The sequence below is a fragment of the Acanthaster planci genome, linkage group LG13 (genome assembly GCF_054643075.1).
Source record: "Acanthaster planci isolate LZ-2023a linkage group LG13, COTS_SCS, whole genome shotgun sequence".
In the NCBI taxonomy this organism is placed as follows: domain Eukaryota; kingdom Metazoa; phylum Echinodermata; class Asteroidea; order Valvatida; family Acanthasteridae; genus Acanthaster; species Acanthaster planci.
Window position 1 is genome coordinate 12,916,829 of NC_141789.1, and position 22,159 is coordinate 12,938,987.

The 22,159-nt window shown below is 42.8% G+C and overlaps 1 protein-coding gene across 2 annotated transcripts in view; it reads right to left on the reverse strand.

Moving 5' to 3' along the window:
- The window catches only part of LOC110983369 (uncharacterized), an 85,031-nt gene that overhangs the window by 18,755 nt on the left and 44,117 nt on the right, over positions 1-22,159 (reverse strand). For both annotated transcript variants that reach the window (XM_022242585.2, XM_022242586.2), the window contains exons 5-8: positions 21,572-21,651; positions 12,968-13,048; positions 12,506-12,625; positions 1,972-2,086 (exon numbers count right to left, since the gene is read on the reverse strand). In XM_022242585.2, coding sequence (XP_022098277.2) covers positions 1,972-2,086; positions 12,506-12,625; positions 12,968-13,048; positions 21,572-21,651 — 396 coding nt within the window. The remainder of the gene's footprint in view (positions 1-1,971; positions 2,087-12,505; positions 12,626-12,967; positions 13,049-21,571; positions 21,652-22,159) is intronic.

Genomic DNA, 22,159 nt, shown 5'->3' on the forward strand with positions numbered 1-22,159 from the left:
GTCTCAGACCCCGCATTTTCTTGATACACGTGCTAATCCACAAAGCCACAGATTTCCGGGCTGACAGAATGATTTGCCAAAACTGTCTGCTCATCAATAGCCCATCATTTTGCAAATACATCTTACAGTAGTTATAATTCAAAATATGTCTATCATTAGCACTCTGAGTTATTTTTGTGTCTATCATGAGGCCGCGCAAGCAGTCACACCCACGTCACCGTGATGTATGAGGCGAGTTTTCACCGTGTAACAAATCCGGCAGATTTGCCAGACTTATGCATGAGGTGTTTTTTACATAGAGATGCATTTTGACCGCGCGCAGGTTACAGGCCAGATATGTCAGCGACTACGGACAGGCAATCGTTTCCTCCAACTGATTCCCTGGACAGTGGGAATACTCCATTACTGAATCAGCAAGGCATCTTCACCATTTTTATATCCAACAGGAAAGATGCAAAAGACCCAAAAAAAAAAACCCAAACGGTTAACTTGTGAACCAACCAATTTGGACTGGATCAGTTTGCATATATATCAAAGTGACAGCGTTTTCACACAGTGGAAAATGGAGAGAAAAAATTTGATATCCTCACTTTCCCAGAAACAATTTCATCCACATGTGATTTTTCAGGCACACAGTGTTCTTCATTTTGAAATACCAGTGAAGTGCTTAATTTGCTCTTGGCAATGAAAAAACCAAACAATAAAAAGAAATAGAACAATAACTACACACTCCACCTGTGAAACTGAGGTTCTCTTGAAATATTTCCATGAATTCTATCCAGGTTGCTAAGCTGTCCCTTCAAATATGTATACATTACAGGAGGTTAATGCCAGCGCATTCTCTCTTTAAATCCAACCATTAGCTACAGCACAGAAATACTTGGTTTGCGGAGAAGGGTTACCAGCTAGAATGTCACACATTTTATATATTCCTCTTAACTGGTACTCAGCTGCTCTTTGCATAGCCCGAAAATTCATAACACATTCCAACGACCTAATCCTGCACTGTTCAAGTTCACTTTCAGGACATTCCATCGAAGCAAGCTATGACTTCTTCCCGATTCCTTTTGGGCAAATACATGTATGCAAATCTCAAACCTCCCTCCGCCATACATCTCAAGACATGCTCACAAGGAAGTGATAATGTTTACTGTGCCGGACTGCGATATATCCACCACACTATAAACAGGGTTGAACTGCGAAGCACTCCACGAAATATCAAGATAACAACAGCATCCCTCCGATAAGTGCTCCCCGTGCCACGATATCATCGGACGCTACCCGCGACTCAATCCATTAGGAGTCATTAGGAGTCCGCTGATAAGGGCTTGGACCCTCCAATGCACTCCCAGCCTAGGGTGTTGGCATTTCCGGCTGACTGGAAACAAAATGCACTCTCCGAGCGTGAGCACTTCACGAGGGACTCGGTCAACGAAGAGGAAGTTAATCCTGCACGACACTTCTTTCAGTTACATGTATTTTCGCCTCTCGCAGCTCAGTGGCCAGGTGTAGGAATCGAGTCCCTACAAGTCCACTGCAGGTCGGTTTCATGCCAAGTCACAAGCCATGCAAATGAAGCATGACAAAAGCATTCCATTCTCATTCTCTTCACCTGTTACTTATGACTGGTCTTGTCAAAGGACTTGTGGGTGGTCTTGTGACAAGACTTGGGACTGTGAGAGGGTTTGTGCAAGACTCAACTGCAATACATGTAGCTTCAGAAGTTGTCTCTCCTGTCTTTGACTCAAGTTAAGCCTTTTACATTTTCACTGTGTTACTTCACTGTCACCTGACCTTTCATTTTAAACTATGCATGGAAAAATAGTCAGAAAGATGAATAGATCAGATTTACTTAGTACGTCTCAAAACCACTAAATTGCCAATTAAGGCCAAGAACAAGCAACAACACAGACACTTCAATTTAATAAAATTCAAAAAACCCCATTCCCACAATGAACTGGTAGAACTGACCTCTGGCCGATGCCAACATGGCTGCCACGTCGTCCACATCCCTGATTGGCAGATCTGATCCACTCAGGTTGATGACAAAATCCCAGACCCCCATCCTGAGTAACTCCTCAAAACCCTGCAAAGGAGGGCGAAAAAAGAAACAGGGAAAAGTAATGTTAGAGAGGCCGTGCCTAGACCAGGTTTCCGAGGCCCCCTAAATAGTGACTGGGCCTGTAGCTTTTTGCAGAAATCTATCCAATGGAAATAATTGGAAATTCCGAGTCTCTTCTGAGAAATTCCATGCAAATGTCATACTGGGCTTCAAATTCTGTTTTTCACAGATAATAATGGAGTTGGGTACTCCTGTGGAGGCAGATACCAGTAGCAAAGCCCTATCTTTACAATATGTATCTCATGTGTGATTACACGAGTCAATCAGTTTTATTTCCACATCAAACCCCCCCAGAAGGGAGGTTGCAGTGGTACTGGCCTGTAACCATGGCAACCCCCATAGCTTTACCTGATCCTTGCAAAGTCCAAATTTCAAAAGAGATCTCTATGATAAAGGGATGATTTTGATGTACTAGTACAAACAGCACTTGAGTTCAGACCCCAGCTTACTACCACCACATGACAGAACATGATAAACCATGAAAAGACAGAACATGATAAACCATGAAAAGACAGAACATGATAAACCATGAAAAGACAGAACATGATAAACCATGAAAAGACAGAACATGATAAACCATGAAAAGACAGAACATGATAAACCATGAAAAGACAGAACATGATAAACCATGAAAAGACAGAACATGATAAACCATGAAAAGACAGAACATGATAAACCATGAAAAGACAGAACATGATAAACCATGAAAAGACAGAACATGATAAACCATGAAAAGACAGAACATGATAAACCATGAAAAGACAGAACATGATAAACCATGAAAAGACAGAACATGATAAACCATGAAAAGACAGAACATGATAAACCATGAAAAGACAGAACATGATAAACCATGAAAAGACAGAACATGATAAACCATGAAAAGACAGAACATGATAAACCATGAAAAGACAGAACATGATAAACCATGAAAAGACAGAACATGATAAACCATGAAAAGACAGAACATGATAAACCATGACAATCCTTTCTAACAGATCTGTCTGTTATCCGCAGAATTACCATTCCAGCAATATGAATAATAAAAAAGCTTCCTCAAGAATATACGTCCTTCTTTTTCTTTCTTTGGTGGAAGGTTCTTCCTTGATGTTTTTATTCAGCCCTCATATTATGCCCAACCTCATAACTTCAGATCTGATTCACACTTAAGTGATTTAAGAGTACGACATTTAAAAATAAATGTTCAGGATGATTCTTTTGGCTGCTCTGAATTCATGGTGGTTTAGTGGCCGTATTTCCCTCTGAAAATCACTCATTCAGAGTCATTCCACATTCACACTGATGCTGTCAGTAAGCACATCCCTCCTAAATGGTCTAAAGGCCTCAACAATCAAGTTAAGGTGTGCAACAAACAAACAAACAAACAAACAAACAAACAAACAACCCAACAAACAAACAAACAAACAAACAAACAAACACCCCAACAAACACCCCAACAAACAAACACCCCAACAAACAAACAAACAAACTGAGCATGCACACTGAGGAAGTCTTCTCCAAAGGCATCCAAGGACGAGCCAAAATGTCAAAGTGTCAAAGCTTCATCGTCAAAAAGGTACGACCAAACAAGACGAGTGCATTCCACAGTCTTTCAACTGCACGCAGTGCATACGTGCCAGGAGTTGAAGAGTTGATGCATTTTTCATTTCAGTTCACAGAAGCTGGATTTGGAATATTAAGCTATCAAGTTGTAGCAGGGGTAAATATTGTCACGTTGATGGCCTATCAATAAACCCCAAATCAGGCTATCCACTAACAGAGGAGATGAGAGATTGGACTTGTTTACTCGGACAGGGGCCCCAGAAATAATTAGGAGGGAGATTTGTTGGACGATTTTCTGGGGGGGGGCAAGTGTTATCTGCTCCACTCCATCAGTGTTTAATCCATTCTCTCACTCCACTCCCTGGTCGCATCTTGGTAATTGACAGTGGGTGACCCGGCCTATTTGTCACTAACAAGCACTTGTCCAGGGGCAGGATGGATTGCTGCCTTCCTGTAACATATGTTTGAAGAGAGCGAGCGCAGATGAGAAATGCCATAAAATTTTAATGGCTGAACCTGTCGGAATGGCAAAATGCACAGCTGAGGTTTGGGCCCGCTTCTCTGAAACTTCAGCGGTTCTTGAGATGTGATTAAGAAAGAGGGAGAATTAAGCACTGAAGCAGTGAACAGTAGCGTGTTAAGCCGTTTCAGCTTTGTTTAAGCAGCTTACAGCTGAGCCCTGTCGCAGACAGAGCATAATTTATCACCTCGCAACAGGTCTTTTTCACCCAATATTGCTATTTAATTCGATCACTGAGCCAGTTCAGTAGTTCCAACCGCTATGGTCTTTCAGGAACTATGGAGTATGACTGCGCTGATAGGACAGACGATGGCGCAAGTGTGTTGCTGTTCTGGAGTAGCCTCATATTGGGTATGCGCTGTTGGAATATTGAATTGGCTCAGAGTGTATCATGTTTTGTATGAAATATCAGATCCAGCCAAATTGATGAAAATCAAAACTAGCAAAATTCAATTCCCATATTATGGAATGCTGATGAATACTCCCTCAGCTTTGTAACTTGTTCCTTTGACAACTCCACCTTAGCCCAATACTTTAATTCTCTAAGTAAATTTGGAAACTTGCAAATATTATGTTTAAACAACTGCCATTGGTCAGACAGAAATGACGACGGATGACGAGAGTTGGTCAAAGTGCGTCCTTAATATGAGCCTTTGAATCCTAAAAAAAGGATTTTTTTTTTACTAAAAACAAATTATTGGTTGTTCTAATAACAAAGGTTACTGATTACAATGCATAATTAAAGAAAGGGGTCTACTGGAAAAAAGTCATGGGCCAACACTTTGTCACTGGAGGATTATTCTGAGAGGGGTCCTTATTTGTGTAAGATTGCGCAGTGACTGCCCCATGATGTGCTCAGCTGTGAAAGTGAAATGCGCTGGGGGGAATGCCCCCAAGAGAACGTTCAAAAACAAGTAATGTTTATACGTTTCTTGAAAGTGATGAAAAGAGAAGGGCAAGGTTCTTGCACAGCTCTGCATAAGAAGGAAGGGGGGAGGTGGGTTTTGGGGCTCTTGACCAGCCATCAACCATTAACTCATCATCCGTCCACCCGCTCAAATGTCATCTGGCTCCAACCCCCCAACTTTTTATTGGCAAATGAATTTCACCGCAGATCTTTCCTGAATTATCAAACATGCATCTTTTTTTTTGAAATCATGTCCTCAAAAACAGATCGATTTCCTGCAACTAACTAGGTTACTCTTGGTGATGTGCCATCAACCATTAACTCATCATCCGTCCACCCACTCAAATGTTATCTGGTTCTAACTCCCAACATTTTAAAGGCAAATGAATTTCATCGCAGATCTTTCCTGAATTATCAAACATCCATACTTTTTTTAAAATCATGTCCTCAAAAACAGATCGATTTCCCGCAAGTAACCAGGTTACTCTTGATGATGTGTTTCCCCCCCCCCCACAGCAACGTGGAGGATTTCCTTTTCTCCTGAGATCCATCTCTTCTCTCGGAGGAAATACAGATTCTGCCAAAAGCTTCAAAAATTGACAGCAACCCTGAGCAGTTCTTGACTCGCAGAGGATAAGGTAACAAGCCTCAAAAGCTTGCGCTCTCTCTTGTAAGAAAATCCCGGCATCTCATGCTGTCTCCATTCACACACTGATCGCGCTCTGCTGCCGCACGGCAATCACGGTCTCCTTTTGATTTCTCAAGCTAACTGGGCCACCTTTGTAATTCTGCACCCAAGGGGAGGGGGGGGACTGCAGATTTCTTCTAAAATGTATTTAATCATCATTAACAACTAGTTACTAATATGGTGCCCTTTGATTTTTTGCCTCCAGCGCCTTGCTATAGCAACATTTTACCTCAAATTTCATAAGAAGTGAAATATCATCAAGTTCTCAGTATTCTGGTTCACAATTCTGGAGTTTACAAACCTGCTTTAAAGCTCCCTTTAAAAGTTCCCTGCTTTAAAGTCCTTTTGTCTTTTCAGTGTAAAGTAAACTCTTTTACAATGCACCCACAACAAGAAAATCGTTTTCTTTCAAACTTGTAAAGTGGAGGTAAATAATGATTTATTGGAATTTATCAACTTGAAGAACTTCTTAAAATCTTAATGCGGGATTTTCAGAGACTTGTTCGATTGTGCTACATGTACATTAAAACACTCAGCTGAATTCATGCCCAACTTCTAGACGCCGCTGTTTGACTAAATTTCATGACACTGAAACTGTTCACATGGGTTGAGTAATTTGTATTACGAAGGCAATAGTTTCCCACACAATGGTTTGGCAGCACTGGATGAGGAAAGTGAAGGGAAACAAAGTGCGGTGCATTGTATGGCACAAAGTACATTCCTTTAACTGACCGCTCAAGACAAACAATCACTGATTCTGGATACCCTGGGTATCCCCTAAGATAAGTGTCTCCAGGAAGATCGCATCATCTGAGATGGAGAGGATGAGATTATTATTCCAAGGCTTGTTTTTCCTATGGTGGGGCGCGGGTGGTTGGGTGACTCAGGGACGTCAGCACCCACTGGCGATCCACGCACTGCTGAAGTCACGCATGGGATAGTCTTGCTCAGCCATCTTTGGAGTGGAGGAGGGAGGACAGAAGGGACGAGAATGACATACTAAGTGATGAGGTTTGATGTCTCTCAAGTTTGGCTTTCTGTTTGTGGGTTTTTTTTTCCCTCCGGATGTGATGGGAGAACAGTATCAACAGAACCTGAGGAGTTTGCTTGGTTTGCTTATGACAACAGGGGACTGACAGCGTCAGCGTCACCTGGCAGATTGGAACGAAGTAACAAAAACATTGGCTCAGAAGCAACAAAAAAAAAAGAAAGGAAGAAAAATTTATCACACCAACCAGCTTCAACTTAATGTGCATGGATGTAAGTTTTCAGCGGATAATTTCCTCTCTCAAAAAGAAAAGAAAGAAAAGAAAAAAAAAGTGATTGTGCACCGGGAGCTGTAAGCAAAGGAGAATACCGACAGGCACATTTATGCACCTATGCACAGATACATATCATGTATGCCAAGTACCAGTCACTAGAAATATTGACGTACCTGTACATGCACGCCATTTTAGCTTAAAACACATTTTTTTTCTAAATTTTTTTTTTTGTTTAGTTTTGGCTAAACACATATTTTCACTGTTTACTGATGCTTCAAGATTTTTGAGCTTAAAGTCTTGGTCAACTGTCAGCTGAGATATTATTTATTTTTCTTAGGTCAAGTTGTATTTGAAGAAAGCACAGAGGAATTTGACACAAAATTGCCTAAAGAATGTCTTCAAAGATAATTTCCTCAACACGTACACATTTGAGAATCCCCGAAGCATGCCACGTCTTCACATGGCAGGAAATATTAGACAAAGGGAGTTGACTGACAGATAGCGACTGGTGCAGAATAAATATAATAATTCTCCCTTCCAAATCTCTGCACACTGTCTGGTATAATTGAGTTCTTTTCAGACTGATGCAAAAGGTGATGGTCTCAGACATTTGGAAAACCTCACATGCTCTTGGACAACCCCTCGCACTCCTGAAGCTGTCTGTTCTTCTAGACGTGCCTCATGATGTCGAGTTAACGAATGCACTCATCCGTGTCAAAGTTTCAACGTTCCACCTACCCTGGGGATTGGGGGGAAAAAAACACAACCGCTCACCGGCACTTGACCACTGAGTGCTGCGGGTACTCTGTCTGATCCCCATGCATATTCATCAGCCTTTCCCTGAGAAACCTGAACAAACTTACCCGGGCTTTAATGCCTAATGGAAATTCTCCGGCTATGTATCTCAGTGCGTTTGCCTTTGGCCTTTGGTTGCGTGCAGACAGTGCAGGATCCACGCCCCTCCCCCCCCAAACAAGAGTGACGAGGTATTTTCAAAGCAGTGTCTTGGGGGCAGATGGGAACACAATTTTACTCTTGGTATCAAGTTCGGAGCCGGACTCGATACCGGTGAAAGCTTTCTTCCAATGAATATTTAAGAATTGCTCCTGTTTTTCGGCAGCCCAATTTCAAAGTTTCGGAAACTGGTTCAATATTCCCTGCAGCCCAATAATCCATAATGGGACTAGGGCTGGTGCGTTTTCGGGCATTCATTTTCCCCCCTTTTTTGGCATTATTATTGATGTGCCGTCAGAACAAGCTGGCCTATTTTTCATCTCACGAAGGGAAAAAAAATTGGAAATTAGCCAGGGAAAAAATTCCACAATTTGTCTTCTCCAAGTGTTGGCCTCGTTGTCTGCCACAAGGCAAATACACCCCGCTGAGAAGGCTCCACCAAACACCGGGGTCACATGATATACTTGTCTACAAATGGTATCAACTTTTTTTTTTTCCAAACAAGGAAGGTCCGTGTTGTATTTCTTCTCCAGGGAAATGACTGAGACTTTCCGGCATGATCTATTGCACCAGCTCTTTGCCTAATAGCCACATCTGGCCAAGTCTCCCCCAGCTCTCTGGCACCCTTTGCAGGTCCACCACTGCCCTAGGGGGGGAGTGGGGAAGGGAGGTAGAGCAGGTGCTTCCTAAATTGGAATATAGCAACTCCGCCACTACCCAAGGGGCAGTGGGGAAGGGGGGGGGTAATCAGGTGCTTCCCAAGTGGCAATTCATCCCCCCTTCCCTTTTTTCGGGGGGGGGGGGTTTGTTCGGTAAAGTTGTGCATGTGTCCCAGATTTTAAAACAGTCACCGTGGCTTGCAGAGGCCTAAATTAGAATATTTATTCCATTCCATGGTGGATGCGGATGGAACAGGAAGGATGGTACTAACTAGTCACTGAGGTAAACACTTGACCCTTTCCTCTTGATAAGCAATCCTACTTTTTTCACAGCCACGCCTGAGTATCGGGTCCTGCAGGTTCATCTTTGACGACGCAGCGTGGCCATGCTATACCAAGATGACTTTTTCCAATTAATTCTCTGCACTGTTGTTTCACACAATGTTTTTTTTTTACAAACCAAGCTTTTTTTTTTTTACAGAAAAGAAGAACTGATTACATGGTGGTGTCCAAAGCTTTCTCTTGTTATTGAAACTAAACAAGTTTGACTGAGCATGGCAAGTTCCGTTGCAGACTTCTGTAATACCTAAAGAAACAGCTTCTTAAATAAACGGTAAATACCATCCATTCCCAGCCACATTTACGATGGACCTTTCCCATGAAATATGCAAATAGAAAGGTGCATGCGCATATACCACTGGTTGGCAAAGTTGCTTTGCTTTGATGACAGAACAATACAAACCTCCATTCGCGCACAACTATGAGCACATACATGTGCATGCTGTTTCCGTACTAGTTTGACATAAATGCCAAACTTAAAGACAAGGAATTGTTACTTTCCAACCTCAGGACACTGAAAACTTCACTTAGTTTTGAAAAAAGCGTGCAGCGGTATTGGACAAAGGCCATAATAAAGTTTTGATTGACCTTCAACGCGCCAGATTACAGTTACAACAGCTCTCCTACGAATATGCACTGCCAACAATGTTGACGGACACGCTTGCCAACCAGTGGTGGTGGCACACATGTGCCTGTCTAATTTGCATATTTCATGGGAAAGGTCTATTGCACCCCTCATTCCGGACGAGAAAGAACTCTACAGTTTAGCCAAAGGCAAATGTTGGAGAATGTGATTTAAAGGAACGATTGACTACCTTACATCAAGCAGTTCCTTTAACCATGCCACCAACCCTAGGTAAGTCCTGTCGAAGACTACGATGGGAAACATCCAGAACCAACTTCTGATACCAACATCGCTTTAGAGGCCGAGGAATTCCATGGTTCTCATGTTAGACTGACCGATATTGACCACGGAAAAAAAAATTGTTTTAATATCGCCAACCCCGTCTGGAATTTCCTACTTAAAAAAAAAAAAATGAAATAATTATGAGAATATCTGGGAACAAAGAAGTAACTCTTTAACCTCCTTATTCCGTTAGACCGACCCTCCTTAAAGGTCAAAACAATATGAAAACCACAGAATTAACAATGGACGCCCTTACACCATCTCTTCCATGAAACTTGTACGTATTGGGTGTCGTCTGCCGATAAAATAAAAATGTCCTATCACATGTTTACCAGGGAGTGTATACAAAATGGTCTTGTGCATACAGGATAAGAATTCCTCAGGGTCCATCAAATGTCACTGAAGACTAACTTCAAAAGCAGTTCTGCACTAGCGCATGAAGCTGTGCACTTGCATTCTGCCGGAGGGGAACCTTTATATTATGTGCCGTGCCGCTGCGAGGGAACAGTTTAATTTAAAGGAAGAACTACGTGCAATTTAGAATCTCCTCACAGATTCTCTTCTCCTTGCTCCTTTCAACTAACTGATCAGGAGAAAACAGTCAATTGAATTATACGAGAGTAAATTCATGGGCACCCTGATGGGTGAATAGCCCCGGGCGTGCACACACTGCAGGGAAATCATGTCAGATTGGGGGAGTCATTTGGAATGATGGATCAATTTGGAGAGGTAGAAAAATGGACAGGAAAATGAAACGAGATAAAAATGGTTTGGCCCCTCGCAGTACCGGACGCTCGACTAAGCAGAGTTAATTTGTGACGACAATGACAGAAGAATTAAAATGGAGATTCTCGGGAAGCCATCATGGAGGCTGTTGACTTCGAGTTTTATGAACTTAATACTTTACATGGAAAAGGCCAATGAAACTGTCTTTTTGAAAATTCACGATAACTTCAGGCCCGGGGCTTCAGATTGCAATTTTGTCCTTACACATTCCCAGGGCAGATAACATGTTATGCTACATTTAAGCAGCCCACGGGAAGATCTGAAGGATGAAACTCAACAAGTTCGTCGTAGATTTGTTCCTCATTTACATGTGCAATAAGAACTTCTTAGCGCACTCCCGGGCAGGTCACGCACGTGCCTCTTCTTGACATTTTGGAACAGAACTTCATTGGAGGCATCGGAGGCAATTGCCTTGATGCCGCTGGTCTTTGCCTCAACGTCCACCAAATGTCCCCATACACAAGTTGAGTTTCTAATACAAGTGCCCTTTGCAAATGAGACATTGCCTTGCCCTTTCAAGAACAAAGTTCCTGCGCTGCAGTTTATACATTTTGGCAAGTTTTTCAACTCGCTATTGGTCACCGGGGCAAGGAACATGTGGGCCAACCAAGACAACTCATCCAGCTTTCTGGAGATTGCAGTCGGCAAAATTCGTGGTCACCTACCGACCAGTTGAACGATAATTGGTCAAGAGAAGCCTGGAGTGGGTTGCAAGTGACCTGAGCGCAAGCATGGTGCTTGCTCAGAAACTTCCTCTGCTTGTTACTGCTTGTCTTCATAAACTCTGCTCAAGCAACCCCTCCAAGGCAGGAAAGAGAGCCAATATTGGCCAGGTGCGCGCATACACACAAAGGCCGTACATTCCTGCAGATTTCGGTGGCACGTGCCCTGCAACACAACCGCACAAACTGGCGAATGTACGCAATATATTGCCCAAACAAGTCACTGTACAAAAAAGTGCCGCCTCTCCACCCACAAGACTCCAGAGTCACGAGCAGCCACCGATTCTGCACAAGGCTACCGGTACCATACATGAAGTTCACTTATGAGTCCTAGGGGCAAACGTGAGTGGTGGGTAATTCCAGAAATTTGGGATCCAAAACTGTGACATTTTTGTGTCCCTTTTGCATCGGACCTTTGTCATTTGACATGGCAATGCATGTATCACCAGAATTGATTTCAAACTATTACTGGTTGTTTGCAGGTAATTTGCATTAATTTATCACTCTTTGAAATTAGAAAATGTGTTCAGAACTAACAAAATCATATGTTGGATGTGAAAGGGACACGAAAAAATGGACCCCTAATATCTGATATTACCCTGGTATGGTGTATTTCTCAGTGGCATTTGTCTGCCTGACTGACACAAAAATGTGACTCCCGTCAATAAAATAAAATTTAGACTTGGACAGGAGTACAATGGACAGCCAACAGAGATCATTACTTTGGAAAGTCTACAGATCTTCATGGAATAGATATGGTTCAGATGTGGCAGGCAACAATGAGTTCACGCTTCAGGCTAATGTGAACATGAACGGGAACTCACTTGTGTTATGGCAAGTCGCGTGGGCAAATTATGCTATCAACACTTTGTGATATCCAATTCACTTCTTATCCCCTGGAACTATGAACCAGCCTCTAAGCACTTGCGACAGAAGCAGCAGATAAAACGTACTGTTGAAGAGACTTACAGTAATCATACCCCGGGGGATATCTCCCAAAAATTTCCTGTGAGGCAGGATAACTGTAAGCAGAAGGTTTCGGGGGCAGTGAAGGTGAAAATTGCCGCCACACTTACTTCCAATTCAGCTCGGACGATTTCGTAGGAGCCCCAGGAGGCCACAAACGAGCGCTCCTTTGGAAGAACTCGGATGTTCTGATGGGAAAACCCAATTTGCTCTGCTTTCTCCCTGAGCGCCTGAAATGTGAGCATAAAGTTACCAGGAGTAAATGATAAGAGGAAAGTTTTAACGCTTTAAAAATAGAGCACTCCACGAAGGTGGACAAACTTTCTGGCCTTCTATTGAAATACCATTATCATTTCATTAGCTGATGTCAGCATCTGTAGAGATTGTATACTAACAAGAATCTATCACCTTCAGGATATCGAATGCCAGAACAAAACCAAAAATGTAAAATATCACAAGAATGAATGAATATGCCACAATGTTTGTATCAGACAAGAAACTGGAAACTTCTTGAAGTGCAGGTGGCGCTGATTTGCCACTGAATATTCAGAGTGGCACTTATCCAGATTTACCTGTCTGACTTCGTCTGCCCTCTGGTCTACGTGGATGACGTAGAAAAAGTACGGTCGGTAGACGGCCTTCAGCAATTGCTCCTGCCGAGAAAGGAGAAAAAGTGAATGAGATTTGGAGGCTGTGAGCTGAAAATATAAACAGACAGGAGTCGCAGTGATCCAATAAACATTCTGTGCACTCGTCAAAAAAGATTGGACATCAGGGACAGTGTACGCTGATGGAGGCTGAGCAGAACAGCGCGGACTTTATCAAAATTCTGCACAAACTACATTTGTAGGTGTCACATTTGGGTGGATTTTAGGTTGAAAAAGGAAGGAATGTTTTTGAGTTTTGCGAGATCGTTTGATCTTTTATCCTACTTGCTTGAAGCTTGTTTGTAGCAAATCTCCTACACAACATGAGTGAATAGTGATAAAAAAATTCATAGAGCAAAACTTCACTTAGACTTTGTGCATGTGAATCAAAGAGGTATTTCAGTGGACAATTCCAGGATTTTTGTTCACCAGAAAGACAGAAGAACCCAATAAATATTCAGCCCTTTCGCCCTTCCCGTGGAAGTACTTTTGGCAAAAGTGCACTGCAGGTTAAAAAAATACACGAGTAATATCAACCGACGGCATCACATTACAAATAGGAATAACATATGGACATATCAACTGACGAAATTAAAATTGCATAGAATATTTGTCCGTACAGCCATCATCCAAAAAAAAAGGGCCTGCTTCTTTCAAACAGTAAAAAAGAGGCAATGTACAGTTTGCCATGTGTATACAGATGCTGTTTGAGCAGAGCAAATACACTTGAATGAGAACTGTTGTACATGTACATCTGGCAGATATGGTGGTTGTCTGTTGACTGTAACTGGCAATTTACCAACAGATGGAGTTTGCCGAATTTTTGTTTTCCAATATCCAGCCCTGACTTCCATTAAATGCATTTTCCATATGGTGTTTGATGAGGGTTACATTACTTATTCATCCATTTTTGATGGGAAAGAGATAAAAGTACCAGAAGCTTAATAAGCTAGAAAACCAGATCATTCTAGTGAAAAGGTCACAAAAAGAAATAGGAAAGGCCCTTTCAGACCAAAGAGAAAAAGAGGTATGAAACAAAGCAGAAAACAGCAGATTTTTTTAAAACAGACAGATTTCCCCTTCCAAATAACCAATGACAACCAGCCTGGAACATTTAATGCTTCACAGGTAGGGCAGTTGCCGATAATTTACAACGGCCGACACAATGCTTCTGCAATTAGTGCAGAGTTGTATGAGAGCACAGTACACTATCCCATGCTTAGATTGGTCTGTGAACATTGCGCATTGACATTTTTACAGCTAAGTTTCTTTTTCTCTTCTCTTCCCTTGTCCTTTTTTGGGGGGGGGAGGCATTATGTCTGTCTGTGCTACAGTCGGTTATTGAGAGAGGGAGACAATTCACTGCCATGTTGAAAGCAAAGTTAAGAAAGCATCATTAAAACAGTCTTTCCCCAAGCATTCTATCTGTCAGCACAAGCCTATATCAGGATCAGCTGGTCTAAATCCTCCAGTTCATTAGGATGAGAGTCAAGTCCTCGGTGGTTGCTCAAGCGTCACCCATGGCAACTGCATCGTGCTCCTGACCGCCACCCTAAGCCTTTGTATCTGGCTCTGCTTCTGGACGTTTCCCAAAACTCAAGTTTGTCTTCAGGTTTAGCTTCATCTTGTACGAAAGCGTATATAGGACATGACTGAAAAAAAGATCTGTGCCTACTATTTCGCCAGGGCGGATTAGTAATCAGTAATTAGTAATCCGCCCAGGCAAAATTCTAATCTGCTTGGGCGAAATACTAATCCGCCCAGGCAAAATTCTAATCTGCTTGGGCGAAATACTAATCCGCCCGGGCAAAATAGCAGGCCCATTTTTTTTCAGTCATGTCCTATATACGCTTCCGTAATCTTGGGCCCAAACACCTTTTTTTTTCACTGTTTGACCAAATGGAAGACCGATCTTTTGGCTTTACAGTATCACATCCTTTTGGCATTCCTGTGGTGAAAGAGCTGACCTAGGAAGTTTGGGAGGGGGTTAGAGTTGAAGATATAAATGGAGCCAATGTTAAAAAAATATGGCCTATCCTTTAAAACCACAACAAGGGCTCCATGGCTATGAAACTGGTCAGACGTTTCACGGTTTCTATGCCTACCGGTATGTATGCTTCTGGATGGGGGGGGAGGTATCAGTGGTGTAGCTAGGATTTTACTGGTGGGGGGGGCGCACCAGCATCTTATGGGGGGGACACCAGCTTTCATGGTGTTTTTGGGGGGCAAGCTATTGTTAGCCTAGTTCAATATCCATTTATCCCTTTTTTTTAGAGGGGGGCACTTGGGGGGGACACTGGTAATTTGGGGGGGGCACGTGCCCCCCCCCAGCTATGCCACTGGGCAGTATGGTTTCTGACATACACTGGTACTTTCAAAACCCGAACCAAAACTGACAGCCTATCCCTACCCCTAAGGGATACTCTACTGATGTGTAAGAAAGAATTTCAGGGATTCAATATTTTTCTTGATTTTCGTTAATTTTTCTGCTCATTTTCTGATTCAAGAACATAAAGAACTTTCGGGAATGAACAGGTGAAAAAAAATGGGAAACACTATGTCAAGAGATTGCTATCACTGTGTTGATCCACTAAAAGTCACATTTACTCAGGGGGTAACCATTCCAGGAAACAGTTATCAATAGGACCTAATTCTTCATATCAAAGCACCCTTTGTAAATCAAGAATTGATACAATCGATTTACACTTCCAAGAATAAATTGAAACCATGAGGCTGGTACCTTGTAATTCTGAGGTATTTAATATTTCTAGACTATTTGACCTGTGATCTGCCTTCCTGTTTCGGGCTGGTCTCGTTTGTTTGTACTGCATTGACTACATAGAACAACTGTGAGCTGCTTCAAGCGAAACCTGCGAAGGTGCAACTTCTATGGGGAGAAGGGAATTGCATCAGTTATCGTAATGCTTAAAGACAGGCAGGTTGACAGAACATGAGAATTAACGCGATCATCTTGACCAAATGCACGCATGCCATGACAACGGGGGGTTGGTCATGCCAGCTGATTTCATCGTTGGAAGGCTTGCCTCTCCTCATGGCTGACGCACGGCGTAAACACCGACGACAGAACAGCGTTCAAGGGTTATTTTCACTTGTCCAAGTCGAGCGTGGCAGCCATAAATTGAAGCGACAGCCAGGAATCCCTGAGGAATTTCTCCGAATGCCGACGGCCAATGGCAGTGCAATGGCCTGTTGTTTTCATGTGTCATTACCACATTATGTCATTATTGGATTGCCTGGTTGTACCACATGACAGGGCTGGAGTGAGGGCAAACATTCTCTGTCAGAGAGCTGACGGGAGCTGGATAACGCCTCAAGTTGGAAGGAATTTTGGGAAGAGTAGGAAACTACCAAGAAGGGCGGAATCCCCAACCTAAGCAATATCTGCTCATTGAGCAAACCCTCAATAAAAAAGGTCTCAGAAGCCGGGGAAGAAGGCTGGAAGCACTGACAGGGGGCCCAATTCAAATCCCTACTTCACAAAGCTGGTAAGGAGAACGTATTGCCTGGCAAATAATAAAAGTAGTAAGTTGAGACATATCAAAGGCCGTCTAAATTACACTGAATTTGGGCTGGTTAAACCACCTCTTGCTGGGCAAAACTTGGGCCGTGTCTGAATCATTTGGATGTGGCTGGGGGGGCAACACATGTGTCTATGGGAAGTGACTGACAGCTGCCAGCAAGTGGCTACCATAGATGGAAGTGTCGTTTTCAGCCTCAGTCCTGCCCCTGCGGACATACATTGGCATGCAGTATTTCTTGCGCTAGACAGATCTGCAGTCACAACAGGCGCCTTTATTCCCTCCATTAGCTCCAGATGGGGCAATTTGAACCTTTTCACTTTGCCACATGGCCTTGTACATGTATTTTATTGCTCTTAGTTGAAATAAATGTTTGAATTGAGAACCAATTGTCTAGTTTTGTCCGGGTTTTTTTGGGGGGGGATTTTAAGACTACACAGGGATTTCACCTCTGTTCTTCATTTTTGAAAGTCTATTTAAGATTTTTCTCTTCACTGTGGACCTTTAAGTGTCAAATGTCTTCAGGTGCTTGCTCGAACGATTGCAGAAATATCTCCTCCACAAAATGAGCAAGGTGATATGCGGTAGCTCTTCTCGACCAGTGCTGGTGCTGGGGCATATCACCTACGGATTTGTTGGGAATATATCCAACACATAAATCAAGGTGTTAAGCCTTCACGTGCCTGCAAATTCACACCACTGCTTCAAATCATGCCAGCAAGACGCGTGTCGGTGTGAAGATTTGCAACTCGGCATAAAACACCGAAGTAGAGGTTATACAGGAGTCTGCTCCGTCTTGAAGTGGCCCGGTTTGCACAAGTCTGCAGGCACAACACTAACATCCCAGATTACCTTCAGGTACCTGAAAAGAGCATCCCGTACCAAACCATCGCCTCTACATCATCATTGCCAAGGTGATGAAAAACTCTAGTCACCTGGATTATGTTGCAAAGGTTGTAGCCTGTGTTTGCTCATTCCAAAACTGTTGTTTTTTGGGGCCCAGTTTTTGATGAGGGGAGATAAGGAGAATCGTGGACATACATCCCTGGATCAACACTTTTCTGACTGTAAGCTGTCCTGACAAGTACCAGTATATGTACACATAGGCCTAAATCCCAGCACACATTTCGGAAGGCTTCAGTTCCGGGAAATGAGTTTGCAGAGACTGGACCATTTTTGACGTCATTATTACAACTCTGAGACCACTGTCAGAAGGGGTATAAATGATTTACAGCTTGTTATTTTCCTACTTGGGCACAGAATAGGATTGCCAGACTGTGAAAAATACCGGCAGAGCAGCAATGTTTTCTCACGGCGACCTCTTTGATTTACCTTGAATAAATGTTATACCGTGAATGAAAGTTTACGCCTGCTACATGTAAGTTTATGTCGTGGCCAAGGATACATTTGCTGTCATTATGAATGTCATAATCAGTGCAGAGGGTGACAGACGAGGCAGAGGGTGACAGACGAGGCAGTGGCTGAAGATACAACTTCTCTCGGCTGCACCTGAGTTCAGGATCACTTTGGTTCCAATTGTCAAGCAGCACTGCCCAAACCTAGGGACACTTTCCTAGCCTTTTTTCAAGTTGGACAAACTTGAAGTGGCTTCTCACAATCAATCCGTTTTTTCTCCCAACTAAGTAGCATTTTCCCTTTCCATTTCCGAGTTGGCTGATCATGCTATTCAGGGAAAAAATATCAAATGGCAGGGTAAGCTTTTTTTTAACTCAAAGCTTTCATAGATATCTTCTGAAGCACATGTACATATCTGAGCCCGAAACAGAAACCCTTATTACGCACACACCATTTTTCCAAAGCTCTTTAAGAATTCTAGAGCTACCCTGGAGCTACCCTGGAGCCACCCTGGAGCCTTACACCTAGCATGCTCAATAAAGTAACCCCCGAACTTGAACATAATTGATCATGGTTCTAGTTTTCTTTCTTTCCATGGGCTTCATGTCCTCCTTCCGATCCCATGGGGCCCATTAGCTTGGATCGTGAGGAGATCAAAACTAACGTTCGATGTTCTAATTCAAGAGAAGCTGATGCTTTCCCAGGCAGGTACATGTATGCATTACACATTCTGCACATATGCTTCAGACCTCTGAACTATAAGCTGTCGGTGGATATGTTGGGCGGGCAGACATACATAAAGGTGGACGTGTGGCAGGCCATTGGCTATTAAAGCAACAATGCGATGAATGCAATGAAATACAACTCACAAGCCCGGTATTCGACGATGGCGACTTGTTCGAATTGTTAGAAATGAATTCCGATTCCAACTGCGAGTCAAAATTCTGCCTTTGATTCACCGCACAAATTTTCAATGATTAAAGAAAGGGAAAACCTTTCATTAAATGGGGGTGTGAGTGGCCACTTGAAATTAAAGCTGAAAACAGCTAGCAAACAGCTGAAATGTAAAAAGTTCCCATACATGTACATGTACTTTTGTATAGGCCAAGTGTGCAAAAAAGCTGAAATTCAAGATCAACATCTAAACAAAAAAAGCTGAAATCAGCTACGAAGCTAAATTCTCACATCCCTGATTAAAAGTGTCACCGAAAATGCAGAAGGGAAATGCTAATATATAAAATCGTTCAGACGCATAGTCGATTTTCTACTTGAAATTAATACCAGAGTTACATGTACAGTTCTCACACACGAAACAGAATCCACTTGCCATGTACCTAGAGTCTGCATGCTATTTATGAGCTGTGAACAAATTGTTTCTCTTTCCAATAGCCCAATCTCCCAGCTGCACTGATACGAAAGACTCTCATCTGTGCACACACTGAAATGACATCACAATCTCCGGCAACATTCCAACAAGCCTCGCTCAACTAGAAAACATTTTAGCGAGTTCTTCCTTTCGCTCACTGTTCCATCTGACTTCAATTTTCGCCCCATCTGCGACAAATTTTCATTGGACCAGGATATGAACTTGTTTGGCCGGCGGGGATTTTCGCTGAAGAGGTGACTGCCCTCAGTATATTGTATGCAATGTCCTCTTCACGGATACATGTTCATGTAGCTACTGCACTGCAGCTTCTTCCCCCCCTCCCCCGACCAAAATTAAGGAAGTGAAAAGACAGATGATGACAAGTACGAAAATGGTGCTTTGAACAAGCTTGACTTGAGAAGGTGGATTTGAATCGATGGTGCATGCAAATTTCAGACCATTCATTACAGCCAATTGAAAGATGCGATTATTGGATGCACTGGGGGGAATTTTTCCACTGTCCACTGGATCTGACGGGAGAACTGAGAATCTGCCAGCATTTGTAAATCTCCCAGCAGTTTTTCTTTTAGTTTACATATCTTTAAGGCATTCACATGCACTAATAAAAGGCCTGCCATTTTCTAGGATTCAGTGAAGCTCTCTCTCTTCATTTGACACTGTGGAATCCTTTCGGGCAATTTTTGAAGAGAACTTGGAAACTTTGGATTTCTTAGAATATCATCATCTATGAAATGAAATAGTGCTCACTAATATTTCGGGTTGTTCACAAAATGCACAGAAATTACTTTCAAAATGTGTCCAAGTCTAGCAATTCACTCAAACTCTTGCAAACTCTTGGAAACATCCATCTTGGGGTTAAGGTGTACAAGCACAGCTATTACGCGGAAATGCATTACAAAAGGGATTTTTCCTTTGTGAACAGAGCATGCCTGCCGTGCCATTTAGGTTTTCTTCTTCCAAATGGATTCAACGAGGAAGAAGACAGTTCCAGTAAGCTTCGCACAAGGCCCATCAAAGCAGTTCAATTTCAATTTACTGCCGAACAGCAGAGCGAAAGCAATCCCTGCTCTGAATCCACTCTATACAGATGCATCCCACATGCAAAGCCCATGAATCTTCTAGCAATCATATCAATGCTGATCAATTTAATTTACTGCAGAGTCCAAGGCCCGCCGAGATTTCCTTCCCAGCAAACACGCTCCCAGTAATCCATTTTTAATGATGCCGAGCGGTGGCACACATCGCCAGCGGGGCAGACTGCTGCATCCTGCTGTCCCAAGCACTTTGGGCGTTGCGGCTGGAATCTGCGGTTGGTTCATTCATAAATGCGACCCTCTTTTTCGGCGGGGAAAAAAAGCCCATACATATACCGGTAAATGCACACAAACCTTTCAACTGGTCCCCTTACTGAGCTTATCTCGAGACGCCATGTTCCGTTTCTGGCAGCCAGACGAGTCAGCCACTCGGGAGCAATTCGGGCAGTTACATTACATGATTCACTGTTCCATCTGAATCTACTCGAGTTTGTTTTGTAATGTACTGGGTGACAAGCCCTGTGAGTCACAGTGCGGAAATTACCCCAAAAAAATTTCATGACAAATTCAGTTCTGAGAATGCGATGGAGAGATCGGTCCTGTCCTGAAAGGGATTTTCGCCTGTACATTGCCCCTCCACACTCAAAATAATTTATGTCCACCTCCCCCACTCCCAATTTAAAACGCGAAAACCAACAAACCATGGTTCACAACTGGCACAATGTACTTCACTTTGTGAGAAGGTGTTTCTTGTTTTACTAAGCTGAACAGAACAAAAATTACAGTTCTGTAACCCTGAAACAAAGCCACCTTCCTCTGAGGCACTTAATGGTCACCGCTTGCCTTATTAGTGTTCATTAACAGAATCGCAGTCTCTCTAAAAACCACTTAATCACCATTAGTAGTTGGGACGTATGATGAAGGTCAGACCACACTGTGGACAGCCTGAAGGCAAAAGGCTAGAGGACAGCACAGTACGAGCTGGAAACCCCAATCAGATCTGGACTTCAAGTTGACTCCAATCAAAATTGAATAACTGAAGACTTTCTCAATTGTTAAATTCACCGATGCTCCCTTAAATGGTTCCTGAAGGAAGTCTCTCTTGCTCTCACTGCCGTCCATGCCTCATGGACACCATACGTGCTTTCCCTGCTGACAAACTAATATGGACAGAACAAAGCATCTGAAGATACAGCATTTCTTTGGCACTCACCACGGCGTCCGGATTGTTGTGAGCAAGAATGAGGAACCCGATCTTGGCCGGAACCAGGTTAACTTTGGGGTCAGACAACACTGGCAAGAAAAAGAAAAGAAGCAGAAGAAATGAATGAATAATAAAACCAGGAAATGTTAACATGTGGGGAAGATTTTCATTGCAATGACAATTCCTTATGCCTCATAGTTTCCTGTAAAAAATTAAGTAAAGAGGAAGTTTCCCGTTTTCAGTGTTTCAGAAGTAGATATACATCCTTAAATTGCAGAGGAACCTTTCTGACAGCAGATTAAGGGCCATCTGAACCTTTGCATCGTCCATGCTTTGTCTGATCAACTGCTGGACAGACTTTGCTCCGGAACTTGGGCTTTGACATGGGCCCCAATTCCCAGGGCATCGTTGATGAAGCAAACTGATGACACATCCCTCACTGGCTTACAGTTTGGCTTCTCAAGATTAATTTTGGCACTTTTTGAAGCCCTCAAAAGGTTCTGGGCATTTGGCCAACTTCAAGTAGATTTGCCCAAATCATCTCTGCAGCTGTGCAAAATGACAGTCTGAAACTTGTCATAATTTCAATTGTTTATT